General features: G+C 48.4%; 2 protein-coding genes across 2 annotated transcripts in view; one reads left to right on the top strand and one right to left on the bottom strand.

The window, feature by feature from the left end:
• Positions 1-6,875, top strand: part of LOC132472383 (uncharacterized) — a 7,114-nt gene extending 239 nt beyond the window's left edge. Inside the window, exons 2-11 of the mRNA XM_060071988.1 lie at positions 647-875; positions 1,137-1,241; positions 1,616-1,713; positions 2,211-2,388; positions 2,899-3,133; positions 3,564-3,714; positions 4,219-4,290; positions 5,717-5,913; positions 6,269-6,387; positions 6,681-6,875. Coding sequence (XP_059927971.1) covers positions 647-875; positions 1,137-1,241; positions 1,616-1,713; positions 2,211-2,388; positions 2,899-3,133; positions 3,564-3,714; positions 4,219-4,290; positions 5,717-5,913; positions 6,269-6,387; positions 6,681-6,730 — 1,434 coding nt within the window. The 3' untranslated portion in view covers positions 6,731-6,875. The remainder of the gene's footprint in view (positions 1-646; positions 876-1,136; positions 1,242-1,615; positions 1,714-2,210; positions 2,389-2,898; positions 3,134-3,563; positions 3,715-4,218; positions 4,291-5,716; positions 5,914-6,268; positions 6,388-6,680) is intronic.
• A 3,373-nt stretch (positions 6,876-10,248) lies between these two features.
• dbx1a (developing brain homeobox 1a) lies at positions 10,249-13,520 on the bottom strand. Its single transcript, XM_060070971.1, has 4 exons — positions 13,040-13,520; positions 12,835-12,933; positions 11,173-11,375; positions 10,249-11,048 (listed from the first exon to the last, which is right to left on the bottom strand). The coding sequence occupies exons 1-4, from the start codon at positions 13,410-13,412 to the stop codon at positions 10,722-10,724; spliced, it is 1,002 nt and encodes a 333-aa protein (XP_059926954.1). The 5' UTR covers positions 13,413-13,520; the 3' UTR covers positions 10,249-10,721.
• Between the last annotated feature and the right edge of the window lie 2,500 nt (positions 13,521-16,020).

Below are 16,020 nucleotides of genomic sequence, written 5' to 3'. Positions count from 1 at the left end.
CACATAGACGCACAAACAGAGACGCACACATAGACACACACACACACACACACACAAACACACACACATAGACGCACACATAGAGGCACGCACACACACACACACGCACATGCACATAGATGCACTCACACAGGGACACACACGCACATAGATGAACGCACGCACACAGACACACACACACATACACACAGACACACACATACACACACGTACGGACACACACACACACACACACATACAAATCGCATACATACACACAGCCACAGACACACAAACACACACATAAACACACATACGGACACACACCACAGACACACACACACACACACACACACACACACACACACACAGAAACACACACACATACACACCGCAGACATACACATACACACACACATACCTACAGACACACACATACATACACACAGACACAAACACACGCACACAACCACACAAACACACACACGTGACCCTACCAAGTAACCCTGGACCCTTTCAAGTGCACTGGTGTGTGTAGAGCATGGCATTAACAATGCCAGGGTTGGGTTTGATTCCCATTATGTTAAGAATGTGTTTGCCCACCAAATTCCACAAAAGATCAGCCGCCCCCATTAATTGTGCAAGCCTTACGTTTTTCCTTCCGTAGTGCGTTGTTCACCAACCCTGTTATGTGCGCACACAACCCGTGCAGATCGAAATCGAGAAGCTGAAGTCGGAGAACGACCGTCTGAAGCTGGACAGCCACGGCTGCAGCCGAGCCGGCTCCCAGGTCTCCATCTCCTCCTCCCCTCACCACACCACCCAGAACCCAGGCCCCGGGCCGGGCCTGTCGGAGCACAGCCTCAACCTCACCACCAGCGAGTCCACCAGCCTGGGTAAGGAAGGAGGGGGACGTCGACCTGCTCTTTAGAGAGCAACCGTAGGACACTTTCAATGAATGAAAGAAACTAACACAAATAGATTTATTTTTCCGGAAATGTTACGCAAATAATACCATCTGATCCATAAACTGATCTCCACTGAGTGTCACCCCTTGTCCAAAACACTAAACAAATGATACCATATTTTTCCAACAACACATCTTAAGTACAGTTATGATGGAGGTTTGACTTCCTGTCCGTGCCGTCTCTCTCCAGACATGCTCCTGGACGACACCAGCTGCGACGGGGGGGGGAAGGAAGGAGGGGAGACACGTCAAGATCGTGGTCAGCCTGGACCACGAGGACAGCCAGTGGGCGGAGGTGAGACTGCTCTACTCTCCACCCACGTATGAACAGATCAAGGGCGGCATGTGGCTCAGGAGGAGGTGGAGCGGGTTGGCTGGTAACCGAAGGTTGCTGGTTCGATCCCCCGGAGTGTTGCGGTGTTCCCTGAGCAAGACGCCTCACCCTAACTGCTCCCGATGAGCTGGCTGTCGCCTCGCGTGGTCGACTCCGCCGTCGGTGTGTGAATGTGTGGATGAACGGGTGAATGTGAGGCAATATTGTAAAGAGCTTTGAGTGGCCACTGGCAAGAAAAGCGCTGTTTAAATGCAGACCATTTACCGTTTATCGGCGATGTCACCTGTGAGGTGTTACCCGTTTTGCTGAACTTTGAAACATGTTTTGACCCGTAGCAGGAGATTCGGCCCGGGACTTCCTGATTGGCTGCATCGGAGTGAGCGGGAAGACCAAGTGGGACGTCCTGGACGGGGTGGTCCGGCGGCTGTTCAAGGTACGGTCGGACCTCAGACGGCCAGACAGCCACTAACACCCAAAACACAGACAAGGAAGTGCAGCGCAGAGAGAGCTCCCACAGGCCTCCTCTCAGACTGCAGGGCTCGGTCTGCTGCTCTGTTGGGTTGGACTGTGATGTGTGAGGATGGGGAGACCTGTTCAAACAGTTTATAACGAAATTATACAAAACATAAACACCAAAAACTGTGATTTTCCAGCGATACAAGGCAAAAAAGACAGCTTATGGTCAAAGGAAAGTTTGCATGATGACGGAGGAGGTTTGTTAATAACAACAATTGAAAACAACCTAAGCAGCGATCAAACAAGACCGAAATCTCTAGTGGATGATGAGGGTCTGGGTCATCAGGGACTGAATACACGCAACTAGAAAAAACATTTTGTTGCTTTGCTCAAACCGTTCAATCCATTCATTCGCGTACTCCCACAACAGCCACGGGTCCATCTAAAGACGCGTCGCTCTGACTCTGTTCCCAGGAGTACGTGACCCACGTGGACCCCAGCAGCCAGCTGGGCCTGTCCACGGACAGCGTGGAGGGCTACCGCATCGGGGACATCCAGCGGCTGAGCGCGCACGGCTCGGCCCAGGCCCCGGAGCTGCTGCCCTGTGGCTACCTGGTGGGGGACAGCAACACCATCAACATCCGCCTCAAAGGTAGCCACGACAACGGCGGTCCTCTCGCGCGACACAGGCCGTGTTTCAGGGAGGGGGCGTCCCCGGGGGGGAAGGCGGGGCAGGTGGATCTAGAGGGGCCGACTTCCGGTTTGACGTTCCGTACGGAATCGGTTGGTAGTACTAACAACAAGAAGTTTTTAGATTAGGATTAACGACACCATGTCACCAAGAAAATCGATATACACACACAATATGAGTACAGGAAATGTGAACGCAGAGATTAAATAAATGTTATATCTACGTAATGTTGTAGAGTGTATGCAATGTAATGTATGTTCTCAACAGTTCAAAAAAAGGCGATTTTAGCTCTCGCTGTGCTTGTGGGTTCTCTACCAGATCCCCCACACACACTAGTGCCTGCAAACGAGTGCTGGGGGGGTTATCCGAGTGCCTGCGGTTAACGTGTGCGTGTGTGTGTGTGTGTGTGTGTGTGCGTGTGTGTGTGCGTGTGCGTGTGTGTGTGTGTGCGCCCCCCCCCCCCCTCCCCAGACGTGAACTGCGACAGCGTGGACTCCCTGGTGTTCGACACGCTGATCCAGCGGCCCGTGCTGCAGCGCTACGTCTCTCTGCTGCGGGACCACCGCCGCATCATCCTGTCGGGGCCCAGCGGCACGGGCAAGACCTTCCTGGCCCACCAGCTCTCGCGCCACCTGCTGCGGCAGGAGGGCCGCACGCCCAGCCCCGCACCGTGCACACCTTCAACGTGGACCACAAGTCCAGCAAGGTACGCGTGGGACCAGGGGGGGGGTCCGGTTACGACGCCGTGGGGGCGTAGTGGGTGGGGGGGGGGGGGGGTGAGGCGGGGCCGGGACGAGGGATAGGGGACGTGGGTTGGCTTGTGACCAGAGGGTCGCTGGTTCGATCCCCGGCTCTTCCTAGCGGGAGGGGGTTGGGCACGGTGGTGGGGGGTGTAGTGTGTGGTGTGTAATGCGGTGCCTCGAAGAGGGAGAGGGGAAGTGTCTAACGGAGTGTGTGTGTGTTGGTGTGCGTGTGTGTGTGTGTGTGTGTGTGCGTGTGTGTGTGTGTGTATGCGTGCGTGCGTGTGTGTGTGTGTGTGTGTGTGTGTGTGTGTGTGTGTGTGTGTGTGCGTGTGCGTGCGTGTGTGTGTGTTTTGGTGTGTGTGTGTGTGTGTGTGTGTGTGTGTGTGTGTGTAGGAGCTGCGGCAGTACCTCTCCAGCCTGGCGGATCAGTGCAGCGGGGAGCCGGCGTCAGAGAGCCCCCTGGTGGTCATCCTGGATAACCTGCACCACGTCAGCTCCCTGGGGAGATCTTCAACGGCCTCTTCAGCAGCAAGTACCAGTACTGGTGAGTCACACACACACACACACACACACACACACACAGCAAGTACCATTACTGGTCAGTTACACACACACACACACACACACACACACACACACACACACACACACAGCAAGTACCATTACTGGTCAGTTACACGCACACGCACACACACACACACACACACACACACACACACACACACACACACACACAGCAAGTACCATTACTGGTCAGTTACACAGACACACACACACACACACACACACAGCAAGTACCATTACTGGTCAGTTACACACAGACACACACACACACACACACACACACACACACACACACACACACACACACACACACAGCAAGTACCAGTACTGGTCAGTATGCAGACTAGGGGTGTGATCACAGGGTAACTCACGCAATGGATAATATCGTGATACAGGGATTCTGCAATAATCCATATCTTGTTAGACAATCCTATAAAGATACACCAGTGACCAGGATATGTGTTGATTGTTCCTCCTCTCACAGCCCGTACATCATCGGCACCATGAGCCAGGCCACGTCCTCCGCCCCCAACCTCCAGCTGCACCACAACTTCAGGTAATACCCCGGACCTCCACCAGGGACCTCCACCGGGTACCTCCACCTGAGACCTCCACCTGAGACCTCCACCTGAGACCTCCACCTGGGCAGGGCTAGGATTGGTTACACTTCACAATAAGGGTCCATGAATCAACCGTTATTCAATTTAGTAACGCATGATAAGCATTAGTATAAATCATTGGCATAGGGGTTATTGTAACAAATGGGCTATTCTAACAAACTCATTTCTCCTACTGGGGATTAATAAAGTTGTATCGTATCGTATCGGCTAGGGTCAGGGCTTCACCCTAACCCTACTCAATTATGTATAAATGAATAGGTACCTTGAATGACTTGCCGTCGTGGGGGCTAGGGTTAGGGGGGTCATAAATATACGGCCTGTTAAGCCCTTTGAGGCTGTACCTGTGTTGAGCGGCGATACAAATACAATTGTATTGAATTAAATCCGTATTGTAAAGTGTTACCGTATTATTTATGCATGTCTCATTGACTGCGTTGGTTCTTTCATTGACTGCGTTGGTTCTTTCAGTGAGCGTTGGTTCTCTCATTGACTGCGTTGGTTCTTTCAGTGAGCGTTGGTTCTTTCAGTGAGCGTTGGTTCTCTCATTGACTGCGTTGGTTCTTTCAGTGAGCGTTGGTTCTTTCATTGACTGCGTTGGTTCTTTCAGTGAGCGTTGGTTCTTTCAGTGAGCGTTGGTTCTTTCATTGACTGCGTTGGTTCTTTCAGTGACTTTGTTGGTTCTTTCATTGACTGCGTTGGTTCTTTCATTAACTGCGTTGGTTCTTTCATTGACTGCGTTGGTTCTTTCAGTGAGCGTTGGTTCTTTCAGTGAGCGTTGGTTCTTTCATTGACTGCGTTGGTTCTTTCAGTGACTTTGTTGGTTCTTTCATTGACTGCGTTGGTTCTTTCATTAACTGCGTTGGTTCTTTCATTGACTGCGTTGGTTCTTTCATTAACTGCGTTGGTTCTTTCATTGACTGCGTTGGTTCTTTCATTAACTGCGTTGGTTCTTTCATTAACTGCGTTGGTTCTTTCATTGACTGCGTTGGTTCTTTCAGTGAGCGTTGGTTCTTTCATTGACTGCGTTGGTTCTTTCATTAACTGCGTTGGTTCTTTCATTGACTGCGTTGGTTCTTTCAGTGAGCGTTGGTTCTTTCAGTGAGCGTTGGTTCTTTCATTGACTGCGTTGGTTCTTTCAGTGACTTTGTTGGTTCTTTCATTGACTGCGTTGGTTCTTTCATTAACTGCGTTGGTTCTTTCATTGACTGCGTTGGTTCTTTCATTAACTGCGTTGGTTCTTTCATTGACTGCGTTGGTTCTTTCATTGACTGCGTTGGTTCTTTCAGTGAGCGTTGGTTCTTTCCGTGAGCGTTGGTTCTGCCTCGTGTGTCCCTGACCCCCCCTCCCCTGTGTGGTCCTCAGGTGGGTGCTGTGTGCCAACCACCTGGAGCCGGTGAAAGGCTTCCTGGGCCGCTTCCTGCGCAGGAAGCTGATCGAGACGGAGATCGGCAGCCGCTCGCGCAACCTGGAGCTGGTGAAGGTCGTCGACTGGATGCCGCGCGTGTGGCACCACCTCAACCGCTTCCTGGAGGCGCACAGCTCCTCCGACGTCACCATCGGTGAGCAGGACGGACGCACACACACACACACGCACAGACGCACACACCCACACACACGTTTATACAAACACACGCAGGCAAATGCACATATAAAAATGCACGAACACATTCATACGCACATGCACACACACACCGCAAGCACGCACACATACATACTCACTCATTCACTCACTCACTCACTCACTCACACACTCAGATGGTTCATAACTGGATAATACCCAGATTGATATGGATGAACACCGTGAGCATGTTTAGGAAGGGTTATTACCTAGGCGGTCGCCTAGGGCGGCAAATGTGTTGGGGGCGCCCTCTGGTGGCGCTGTGAGTCTCACCCCCGTCTCCTCCCGTCCCCCAGGCCCCCGTCTGTTCCTCTCCTGCCCCATGGACGTGGAGGGCTCCCGGGTGTGGTTCACCGACCTGTGGAACTACTCCATCATCCCCTACATGCTGGAAGCCATCAGGGAGGGGCTGCAGGTAAACCAGTGCGGACACGCGCGTACGACCGCGGCGTACGATGGAGATATGGCCACGCCCCGCAGGCTAACACACTGCCTTCTTTCAAACAGGCCCTCAAAACCAACCTCTTTTAGATTGATTTCACCACTTAACCTCCTCCCCTTCTTCCTTTGATTTTTTATCTTTGTACCAATTAATTGATTTTATTTTGTGTTCACTGTATAAAGCGTCTTTGAGTACTTAGAAAAGTGCTAGATAGATTATTATTAGATATAAGGCATTTCATCATTCGTGTGCTTCTCTTTCTTCAGCTCTACGGTCGCCGGGCAGCCTGGGAAGACCCCGCCCACTGGGTGATTGACACCTACCCCTGGTCGGCCACGCCCACCCCAGCCGATTGGCCGCCGCTGCTGCAGCTCCGCCCAGAGGACGTGGGGTTTGACGGTTACTCCGCCCCCAGAGAGGGGGCCCGCAAAGAGCCCCCCCAGAGCGACAGTGATGCAGACCCGCTGGTGAGCAGACGCGCGCACGCACACACACACACACACACACACACACACACACACACACACACACACACACACACACAGAGACACACACAGACACACACACACAGAGAGAGACACACAGAGACACACACACAGAGACACACACAGACAAACACAGACACACAGAGGGACACAGAGACTCACACACAGACACACACAGAGACTCACACACAGACACACACACAGACACACAGAGACATACACAGACACACACAGAGACATACACAGACACACACAGAGACACACACAAAGACACACAGAGGGACACAGAGACACACACACAGACACACAGAGGGACACAGATACACACACAGAGACACACAGAGACTCACACAGAGACACACACAGACACACACACACAGAGAAACACACACAGACACACAGAGACACGTCACACAGCCACACAAATCATACCTTCATGATTACTTCTGTTGGTCGTTGTGAATATCCACAATTGTGTCATTCAGATCTTTTACATTTAGGGCATTTAGCAGACGCTTTTATCCAACATGACTTACGTACTTTTGTCAGAATAAGGAGAAACAACGATCTATCGCTGTCGGCACAGTAAGGATGTTCATAGAACCAAGTGCCAAGCACACAATCTTTCAATCTTAATATTCTTAGATAAAGTGTGAAGATCAACAAATGTGTCAAACACATTTTGTCACAGCATCTGAAGAACCCCCGTGTTTCTTCCTTCCCTTCCCATTAAAACCCCTCCTATCCCCTGTTGACCCCCGCCCTGACCCTGTGTCTCCCCCCCCCCCCCCCCCCCCCCCCCAGATGAACATGCTGATGAGGCTGAAGGAGGCGGCCACGTCCTCCAGCCCCCACAGCTACGACAGCGACTCCAACAGCAACAGCCACCAGGACGACCTGCTGGACTCCTCCCTGGAGTCCACCTTGTGACAGAAGTAACCCTCACGCTCTGGGTTCTCTCTCCGGTCACATGGTGGTTGTTTTTTAACCCCTTTTTTTTATTTGCGTTGAGAATGTGAATGATTGATTTTCCTCCCCAAAAAATGAAACATGCCACCTTGGTTTGGATGCGGGTCATCCAAACGGGACACTAATGAATGGACGAGTGCACACAGAGAGAGAGAGAGAGAGAGAGAGAGAGAGAGAGAGAGAGAGTCACAGTCACAATCACAGAGGAGTTGTGTTTCACTGTTTGTGTGTCCTAACCGCAGTGCCCCAGTGGCATCTTTCCGAGACACCTGTGCTCCGATTGTTATTCAGAGTTAAAGTTCACTAGATCATCGTCATCGTCGATACCTCCTCACTGGAGCAGCCGTGCGTCGCGTTTAATGGGGAAACGCTGCCGTAATAATCAAATGGCTCCACTGGCCACGTTGCGTCGCGTCCAACGGCTCCGTCAAAGCCAAACACATCGGCGGGCTTCAGTTGTCATCGGCGAACACTATCATCCACTCACCACTGTCACTCATAAAGGATGACACCATGGCAGGCCAAGTAACTTGTTTGTGAACGCGCCCAGTGGAGAACGACCTGAGATTCGGCCACCAACTGCAGTACGCCACTCCTCCCTGTAGATGGCGCCACAGGTTCACCTCTACTGGAGCACCGCACGTTTCACGGCTGGGTTTGGAGCTACCAGCGTTCAACAGCACAAAGGAGTGGGTCAGTGGATTGATTTGGAAACAGACGTTTTTTATTTTTTATTGTTTGGAATGGAAGGGTGTTCAACGGGTGTGATTCCCCTTCCCCTGCACGTGGGAAGTCACAACACTTCCCTTATAGTTTAACGAGGCACTCTCTGTGTCTTTGCATTGCATTTCATGGACTCACCCCTCATCAAACCTTGATGTCCTTGGGCCCTCAGGGGCCACCGTAGCACAAGTGTATTTTGGTGCTGGACTGAACTGAAAACCAATGCCTTACTCTTTTGCTCTTTTGTAACAGACGATGTGCATTAGCTACTTGGTTACCTGTCTACATAGCTGTAAGAGAATTACAATATACACAAAACGTATAGGGCTCGGTGCGCACTCTCCAGAGACCTGTGCTCTCACAGGTCCTCAGAGAGGCAACCTTTTTTTTTTGTTCACGTCAGAAAGCAGTACCACAGAGTGGAAGAGGAGCAGGTGGAAAAGCAGGACTTTTAAAAGATGTTTAATCAATGTGTATGCATGTTGAGACCCAGATGTAAATATTTGGACAACCAGCAAAGAAAATACTAAAGTAAAAGAGTTTAAAGTCAACTCCCCCAATGTTGTGTATCGGTGCGGTCGGGGGAAGATAAGGATAATTCCTATTTTCTGTCCGTACCTCATCGTCCTTATCGATGGAACCTGTGTGTGCTTTGTGTCCATGCTTGACTTCTGTTCCAATCGGTGGTTTGTGATGAACACACTATTGCCACGCTATACATGTCGGATCAGTTATGTGAAAAATAGTGTACGTTTGCTGCTTTGTTAATAAATAATAGTGCTATAATTTACTTGATGTTGATGATATAAAGGTAACGGAGGCTGATTAACAAATAGCCCAGTGGTCGTTTCCAGAAGAGCAACATAGAATATAACAGATCATATATGGCTCATCTGGAGATTAACCTGGCTCTATTTCTTTTTGTACATTAACGTCATGAAGTCGCTTTAAGTCGCGTTTCGCTGTGCAGCCTCAGTGTATATCGGTCACCAATCCTATGCAAGATTCATTCCGCTGTCGAGATGGAAGCCAAACCTCCACGGTGCTCCACTGCATTCAAACAAGAGTTGTGAATACTTTGTTCTTGTAGTTCTTTAACCACCACGATAATGTCTGTGCTTTTTTCTTTTCTTTTTTGAAGATGCTCTCTGGCAATGTTAACCGAAAGCACAACGGAAACAGAGCCTGTACTTCTGTTCAGTTTTGTATTAAGCCTGTCTGGAGAAGGGTGGGATGAGGCATTGAATTGAGGTACTTAACAAACCCTAATGAATGTTTAGCATTTTCTGCTATGTACATTTTTATATGTAACATAACTTTGTAAATGACTGATGACCTTGCGACCTTTGATTACTTTTTCTAGATGATTTGTAACAGTACTTGAAAAAGGTGTATTTTGTGTACAGTCTCTATTCATGGGGGCTGGTGCGGTGGAGTCTGCCATCGCTGGCCTGTGCAGGGCTTGGAGAATGAACTCTGATTTCACTGTACTAGTCTTAAGTTATTGTGATTCAATAAAATTAATGATTATTTATGGTTGAAGAGGCACTCATTTCTTTCTGTTTTTTCACGACGCACTTCTTTAATATTCATAGGAAAATAATATATGCTCATACATTACTGTTTTATAATGGACCAAGCGGAAGACCACAAGATATTAATTATTAAGCATTTTATTTTGGTATTGTTTTTTTTACAAAAATGTGTGAACATATATACAACAAATAATACAACATATTTATTAAACAAATTCATAAATTATCGGTGAAACAGGTCAAAAAGCAATTAAAGATCACAATGAAAGTAAACGTCATATTCTTGGCATAAAAATGTCCATACAAAAATTGTACATAGATCTGTACAGTTTTCAAAAAAGAGCTGTGCAAAACAGCAAACAAATATCTCAATAGAAGCAACACCTGGAGCGGACGGTGCTATTGTTAAGTTTGAGGGGAAGTGGAGTATAGGGAAACATTGGGGAACATCGTTAAAACAGCATGCTCTTAGTTGGGTGGCTCCAGGGATTACTGCACATACCGATTATGTTTTGCGTTTCAGGAAAAATCTGGTATACACACGGGTTTTTATATACACATATATTTATATAGATATATTGTATTTCATAATAAATTAAGATACTGTTATTTCCTCCTCGTCGGAGTCTGAGAAGTCTGAGTGCTTGCTGGATAGGCTGGGGGAGGAGATGTTGGAGCCCACACTGTTCACCGGTTCTCCTGCGGCCGGGGAGCGACATGACACGCTCCCCCTGCGGAAGCCTTCTTCCTCTTCCTCCTCTTCCTCCTCCTCCGCGGAGGACTTCTTGCCCACGTCGCTCAGGTCCGGGTGCGGGTTCGTCTTGGTGGGAAGCGTCTGTTCGCGACAACCTCCCGAGGAGAGCAGCTCCCGCTCTTTGGAGTTCCGCCACTTCATACGTCGGTTCTGGAACCAGATCTTCACCTGGAGATGGGAACAGAAACGTTGAGTTTTTTGGCGAAAACAAAACTTTTCTCCGCCATAAAATGGTTCACAGGCTTCACAGCGCATGTGCGTTGTGCATTTTAAGTCTTGATGTCATATTCACCTGGGAATCCTTCAGTCCGAGCTTGGAGGCCAGCTTCTTCCTGTCAGGTTTGCTGATGTACTTCTGCTTCTGGAACATCTTCTCCAGAGCCTTGCGCTGGATGTCTGAGAACACGGCCCTCCTCAGCATCCCCCTCCTGGGCTTGCCTCTGGCGGCCAGCGGCCAAGAGAAGGTCCCGGGCATGGGTACCACGGAGGCAGAAGCTGCAGAGAAGAAGAACCAGAACGTTACGCTTTAATCTCAAATTCTCTTGCGTTGTGAAACATCAACGCACCCTCCACCCTTGCAGACGAACCCTCTCCAGTCCACCATGCAGGGGCCTCTTCCCATTGGTCTATACACTTTGCTTCTAAACTTTTAAGCTGTTTATTATGGAGTTTTTTTTCCCTCCTCCACGCTTGGGCTGTGCGTCAATGCGTCTCTGGTGTGTGGTGAAATGGCACGAGGTGACTAATTAGCACATTGGCCGGTCCCCCGGCTCATTGGTATGGTAAAGAGGGAGCATATCCTTTAAGGAACCCCGCGGGGGCGGATAGAGGAGTTAATAAACCGTGAACGGTAATTGTGTAGTAATGAACTAACGCAGAAAGGACTCGGGACAGGCGGCGAAGGCCATATATTACCGCCACAAAGGGAGATTTACACTTTCAAACTAAACACCACCGCATACCAGAATACTGATGCTGCCGGAGAGGGGGGGGGGGGGTGGAGGGGGACTCTGGCGCATTTTTTTTTGCCTGCCCTTAAATCATTTTCATTAAATGAACACGGAGGGTCTTTGAGGCCCCTCGGGTTGTGGTGTGGAGGCGTTGAGCTGAGCGCATGAAAAGGGCGCGTCTCCATTATGACGGCTCTGAATGAAAGCAGCAACCAGCGACTTTATAGACTTTTCTAAGAGATGATTCTTTATTTTATACCACCTCGATTGGCCCTGTTCTGAGACTAGAGGAGCGTTTAGAGACCAGAGTGAGTGTTTAAGGTCACCTAACCTTGATGGACAGTTGGAAAGTGTTGTGGAGAGATGTGCATTCATATTTATTTAAAGCGACTCCAAACTGCGTTCTCTTTCCACCTTTGCGTTTTAAATCTAGTGTTTTGGGGGACATTCCCCTGCCCTGTATCCCCCGCACCCCTGAATCACGAACAGCGGCGCACTATGTGGTCTTGTGAGAATATTGAAAAGTCTCAATGGCGCCTAATAGGGAAATTAGTGCATGACTGGTTCACGCCTTTCGCCCGCCTGGTAAAAGTCACTCCCGGGGTCTGTGGGTGGTTTGCCCGGTGGGTATTGACCGAATTGGTCATGGTGCTGAAAGCTCAGCACTGTGGGAAAACGCGGAGCCGTGGAAATACCCCAACGCCCCCAATGGGAAGAAGGGGAGACTCACTCACAGCCCGCCTCGAATTTAGAGCGTGACGATTTGGGATAATTGGTTAATTAGGGGGTGGGCTCGGATTGGCCAAGGGCCACGGACAACGGGGACCCCATTAATAAGACATTGATTTGTCTTCGCTTTAACCCCGGCGCTGAATTGCCTATTTTATGAACAAATTTTAGGGGACATTTATTCAAATAAAAAAAAATAAAAAGTCATCATTGGTATATTTAGCTTGGAGTTTTGTGAGACGAAGTAAAATCAGCTCCAAGTGAAGCTTCCTTACCTGGGAGGTAGGGGGGCCGGAACATGTGGTGGAAGGAGCCGTCAAAGTAAGGGATGGCGAAGGCCTTGGAGTGCATGTGCATGGCAGGAGGAGATGATGCTGTGGACGAAACACACAACGCCGGTTAACAACACAACAGAACGACCACATTATCAACAACACCCCGTGAGCAGAAGCACAGATCTTCCAAGAACGCGTAACTCACCAGTCTTTGGTGACGGAGCCAGAATGGCGCTTACTCCAAACTTCAGAAAAGTGGGGTCTTTACTGGTGGGTAGAGAGGAGCATTTCGGGGAGTGCGTATCGCGCGTCATGGCGTGAGGCGACATGATCCCGCGCTCCGCTGCGCCCGGGACGGACCCCGTGAGCCGGGACGCGCTCACCGAGGGCGCGCTTGGCCGGCTCATGTAGGGCGCCGGTCTGCTCATCCGCAGCAGGTCCTCCACCAGGAAGCTGGAGTGTGTGTGGTGGTAGGGGGACGGCAGGGAATGGTGGTGGTGGAGCGGCAGGGCGGCCGCCGGGTGGTAAAGACCCGGGTACATCATGCCGGGAGGCGCGAGCACGCTGGGGATCATCATAGTCCAGTCAACGCAAAAAATGGCTGTAAGGAATACTCCGTCTCTGCAGAAGTGGAGGAGATCTGTTGAGGTCTGAACTGCGCTAGTAACTCTTCTGGTCTCTTCGGTGTCGGGACAGGCGCTTTATAGCCGCCTGCCCCCCCTCCCCCCCACCAACGCTTCTTTCAGGGTTGACAGCCCCAACAATGGGGTTCAACAAAGTTCTCCACATGGGTCGCTTTGAAACGACATGCCCGGCGCGCTGATTGGCTGAGGAGCACAATTTATGATTGCATTAGACTTCATAAGCAAGCGACACACAATATCCCCTCCACAAAAGAGGCACAGTCATCAGTTTTGCATATTGACCAGGTTCCCTTGAAGAGGCGGAATTAGTTGTGTTGGGCCGCAGCCCGAGTGGGCTAATTAAAAAGCAATCTGACATTGTTTGGGACTTGTAAAGAAAAAAAGTGAACTGTGTTCTATTCAGGTATTACATCAAAACTAACATTATAAGCATGAGCTTTTACGTTGTTTTTTTTCATGTAACATTTCTTATAGTGGCAGAATTAATCACATTATAATAATAATAATCGCAATCAATTAGATTAACGTTAAATTAATAATGTCAATCTCAGCCCACATCTTTCAACAAAGTATATTGTTCTTTGTTTCTTAGTTAGTTTTTGTGCACTATATAGGCCTGCATGAGAGTGATAAGGCAGTCTATGGGTCTGTATGAAAGGGATACAGCTTCCAATATCGGCCTATAAGAGAGTGATACTGCTCACTTTATCGTCTACATGAGAGTGATATTGCACACAACATCGGCCTATGAAAGAGTGATACTGCTCACTATATGAGAGTGATACCACTCACTAAATGAAAGTGATCTGTCACAATATCATCTATATGAGAGGGATACCGCTCACAATATCATCTATGTGAGGTGAAACCACTCGCTATACAGGCCTATATGAGAGTGATATCGATCACTATATGAGAGTGAAACTGCTCACTATATCGTCTATGAGAGTGATACCGCTCACTATACAATCTATATGAGAGTGATACCATAATATCGTCTACATGAGACGAGTGATACGATCACCATAAGAGAGTGGTAGCCTACCACTCACTATATGAGAATGATACAGCTCACTATATTGTCAATATGACAGTGATACTGCTCACTATATGAGAGTGATACCGCTCACTATATGAGAGTGATACCGCTCACTATATGAGAGTGATACTGCTCACTATATGAGAGTGATACTGCTCACTATATGAGAGTGATACCACTCACTATATGAGAGTGATACCACTCACGACATGAGAGTGATATCGCTCACTATATGAGTGATACCACCAACTATATGAGAGTGATATCGCTCACTATATGAGAGTGATACCGCTCACTATGTGAGAGTGATATCGCTCACTATATGAGAGTGATACTGCTCAATATGTATGTCCTTCATGCAAATGAGCCCCAATGCAACACAGGCTTCCCAGCACTCAATCCGGGGCCCGTCATGGAATAATGTCTTAAGGGGATTGCTGCTATCAGAACGCTTTAACAGATGTGTTAAATATCACAGGCCTCTGAAAGTCTTCATTCAGGGCAGAGCCACGGCCTCTGCACATAGCGATCGGCGGAGAAGTGTGTGCACCCCTCAACCATGCGCCCTGATCCTGTTAACCATGAACTAACTGTCACCCTCAGCTGCGAGGACCCCCTTTCTCCCCCCTTTCTCCCCCCTTCCTCCTCCTCTTCCTCCCCCTTTCCTCCCTGCACCCCTCTCCTTGGTATTCAAAAAAAAAAAAAAAAAACGAGTGGAATAAAAGGTTTATTTCTAAAGACGGTTTTGTTCTGCTATTTTAACCAGCTGAATAAAAGTGCATCTGTGATTTGATTTAGAGCGCATTCATATGAGAGCCCGGATAATAAAACTCGTATTAAAGCCACTTGGGGCCTGATAGCCGTGTTCTGTCAGCCTCGCCCTCAGACCATGAAACCCGCCGGAGGAGGGAAAGGCAGACACCCAACTTCTGCTCGTTTCGATCCAGCTTCCCTCATCCCGAAAAAAAAAACATTGAATTAACCGGTCTTATTTGTTTAATAGGCTTTTAAATACATTTATTTTTAAAAGAATTTTCTGAATAAAATATACATTTTAATTACAGCTTATTCTGAATAATGGTAAAAAAAACAAATCTATTTATTTGCCCCGTTTATACTTCAGTTCCTATATGGTACCTAAAAACCAAATATCAATTAATTAGTTCGCATGTATTGAATTAAACGAAAAAGTGCCATAAAATAATCAATCCGTAACCCCGAATAAGATTTGTTGCTGTTGTTATTCTGATATAATAATAATAATGAAAATAACAATAATAATAATGAAGATGATGATAATAATAATATTAATAATAATCACAATACTACTACTAATAATAATAATAGCAATGATAATTATTATGATAGTTATAATAATTGTTCTTATTGTTATCATTTTGTAATTAAATGTATGATTTCGATTATGTTACGACAATATTATTGATGGTGGTTATGTGACCGGGCAATAAACCATCTGCAAAGCAGTGCCTTCTTCCACTCGAA

This window comes from Gadus macrocephalus, chromosome 14, assembly GCF_031168955.1.
Source record: "Gadus macrocephalus chromosome 14, ASM3116895v1".
NCBI lineage: Eukaryota > Metazoa > Chordata > Actinopteri > Gadiformes > Gadidae > Gadus > Gadus macrocephalus.
Note: the sequence above shows the minus strand (reverse complement) of the source record. Positions and strands in the feature narration are given on the sequence as shown.

Bases quoted from the DNA above. Each gene is read 5' to 3' on its own strand.
- dbx1a (XM_060070971.1), bottom strand. From the start codon at position 13,412: ATGATGATCCCCAGCGTGCTCGCGCCTCCCGGCATGATGTACCCGGGT. The intron at 11,376-12,834 runs GTAAGGAAGCTT...TCTTCTCTGCAG, and splicing joins CCGGCCCCCCTACCTCCCAG to CTTCTGCCTCCGTGGTACCC. The intron at 11,049-11,172 runs GTGAATATGACA...TCCCATCTCCAG, and splicing joins TCGGACTGAAGGATTCCCAG to GTGAAGATCTGGTTCCAGAA.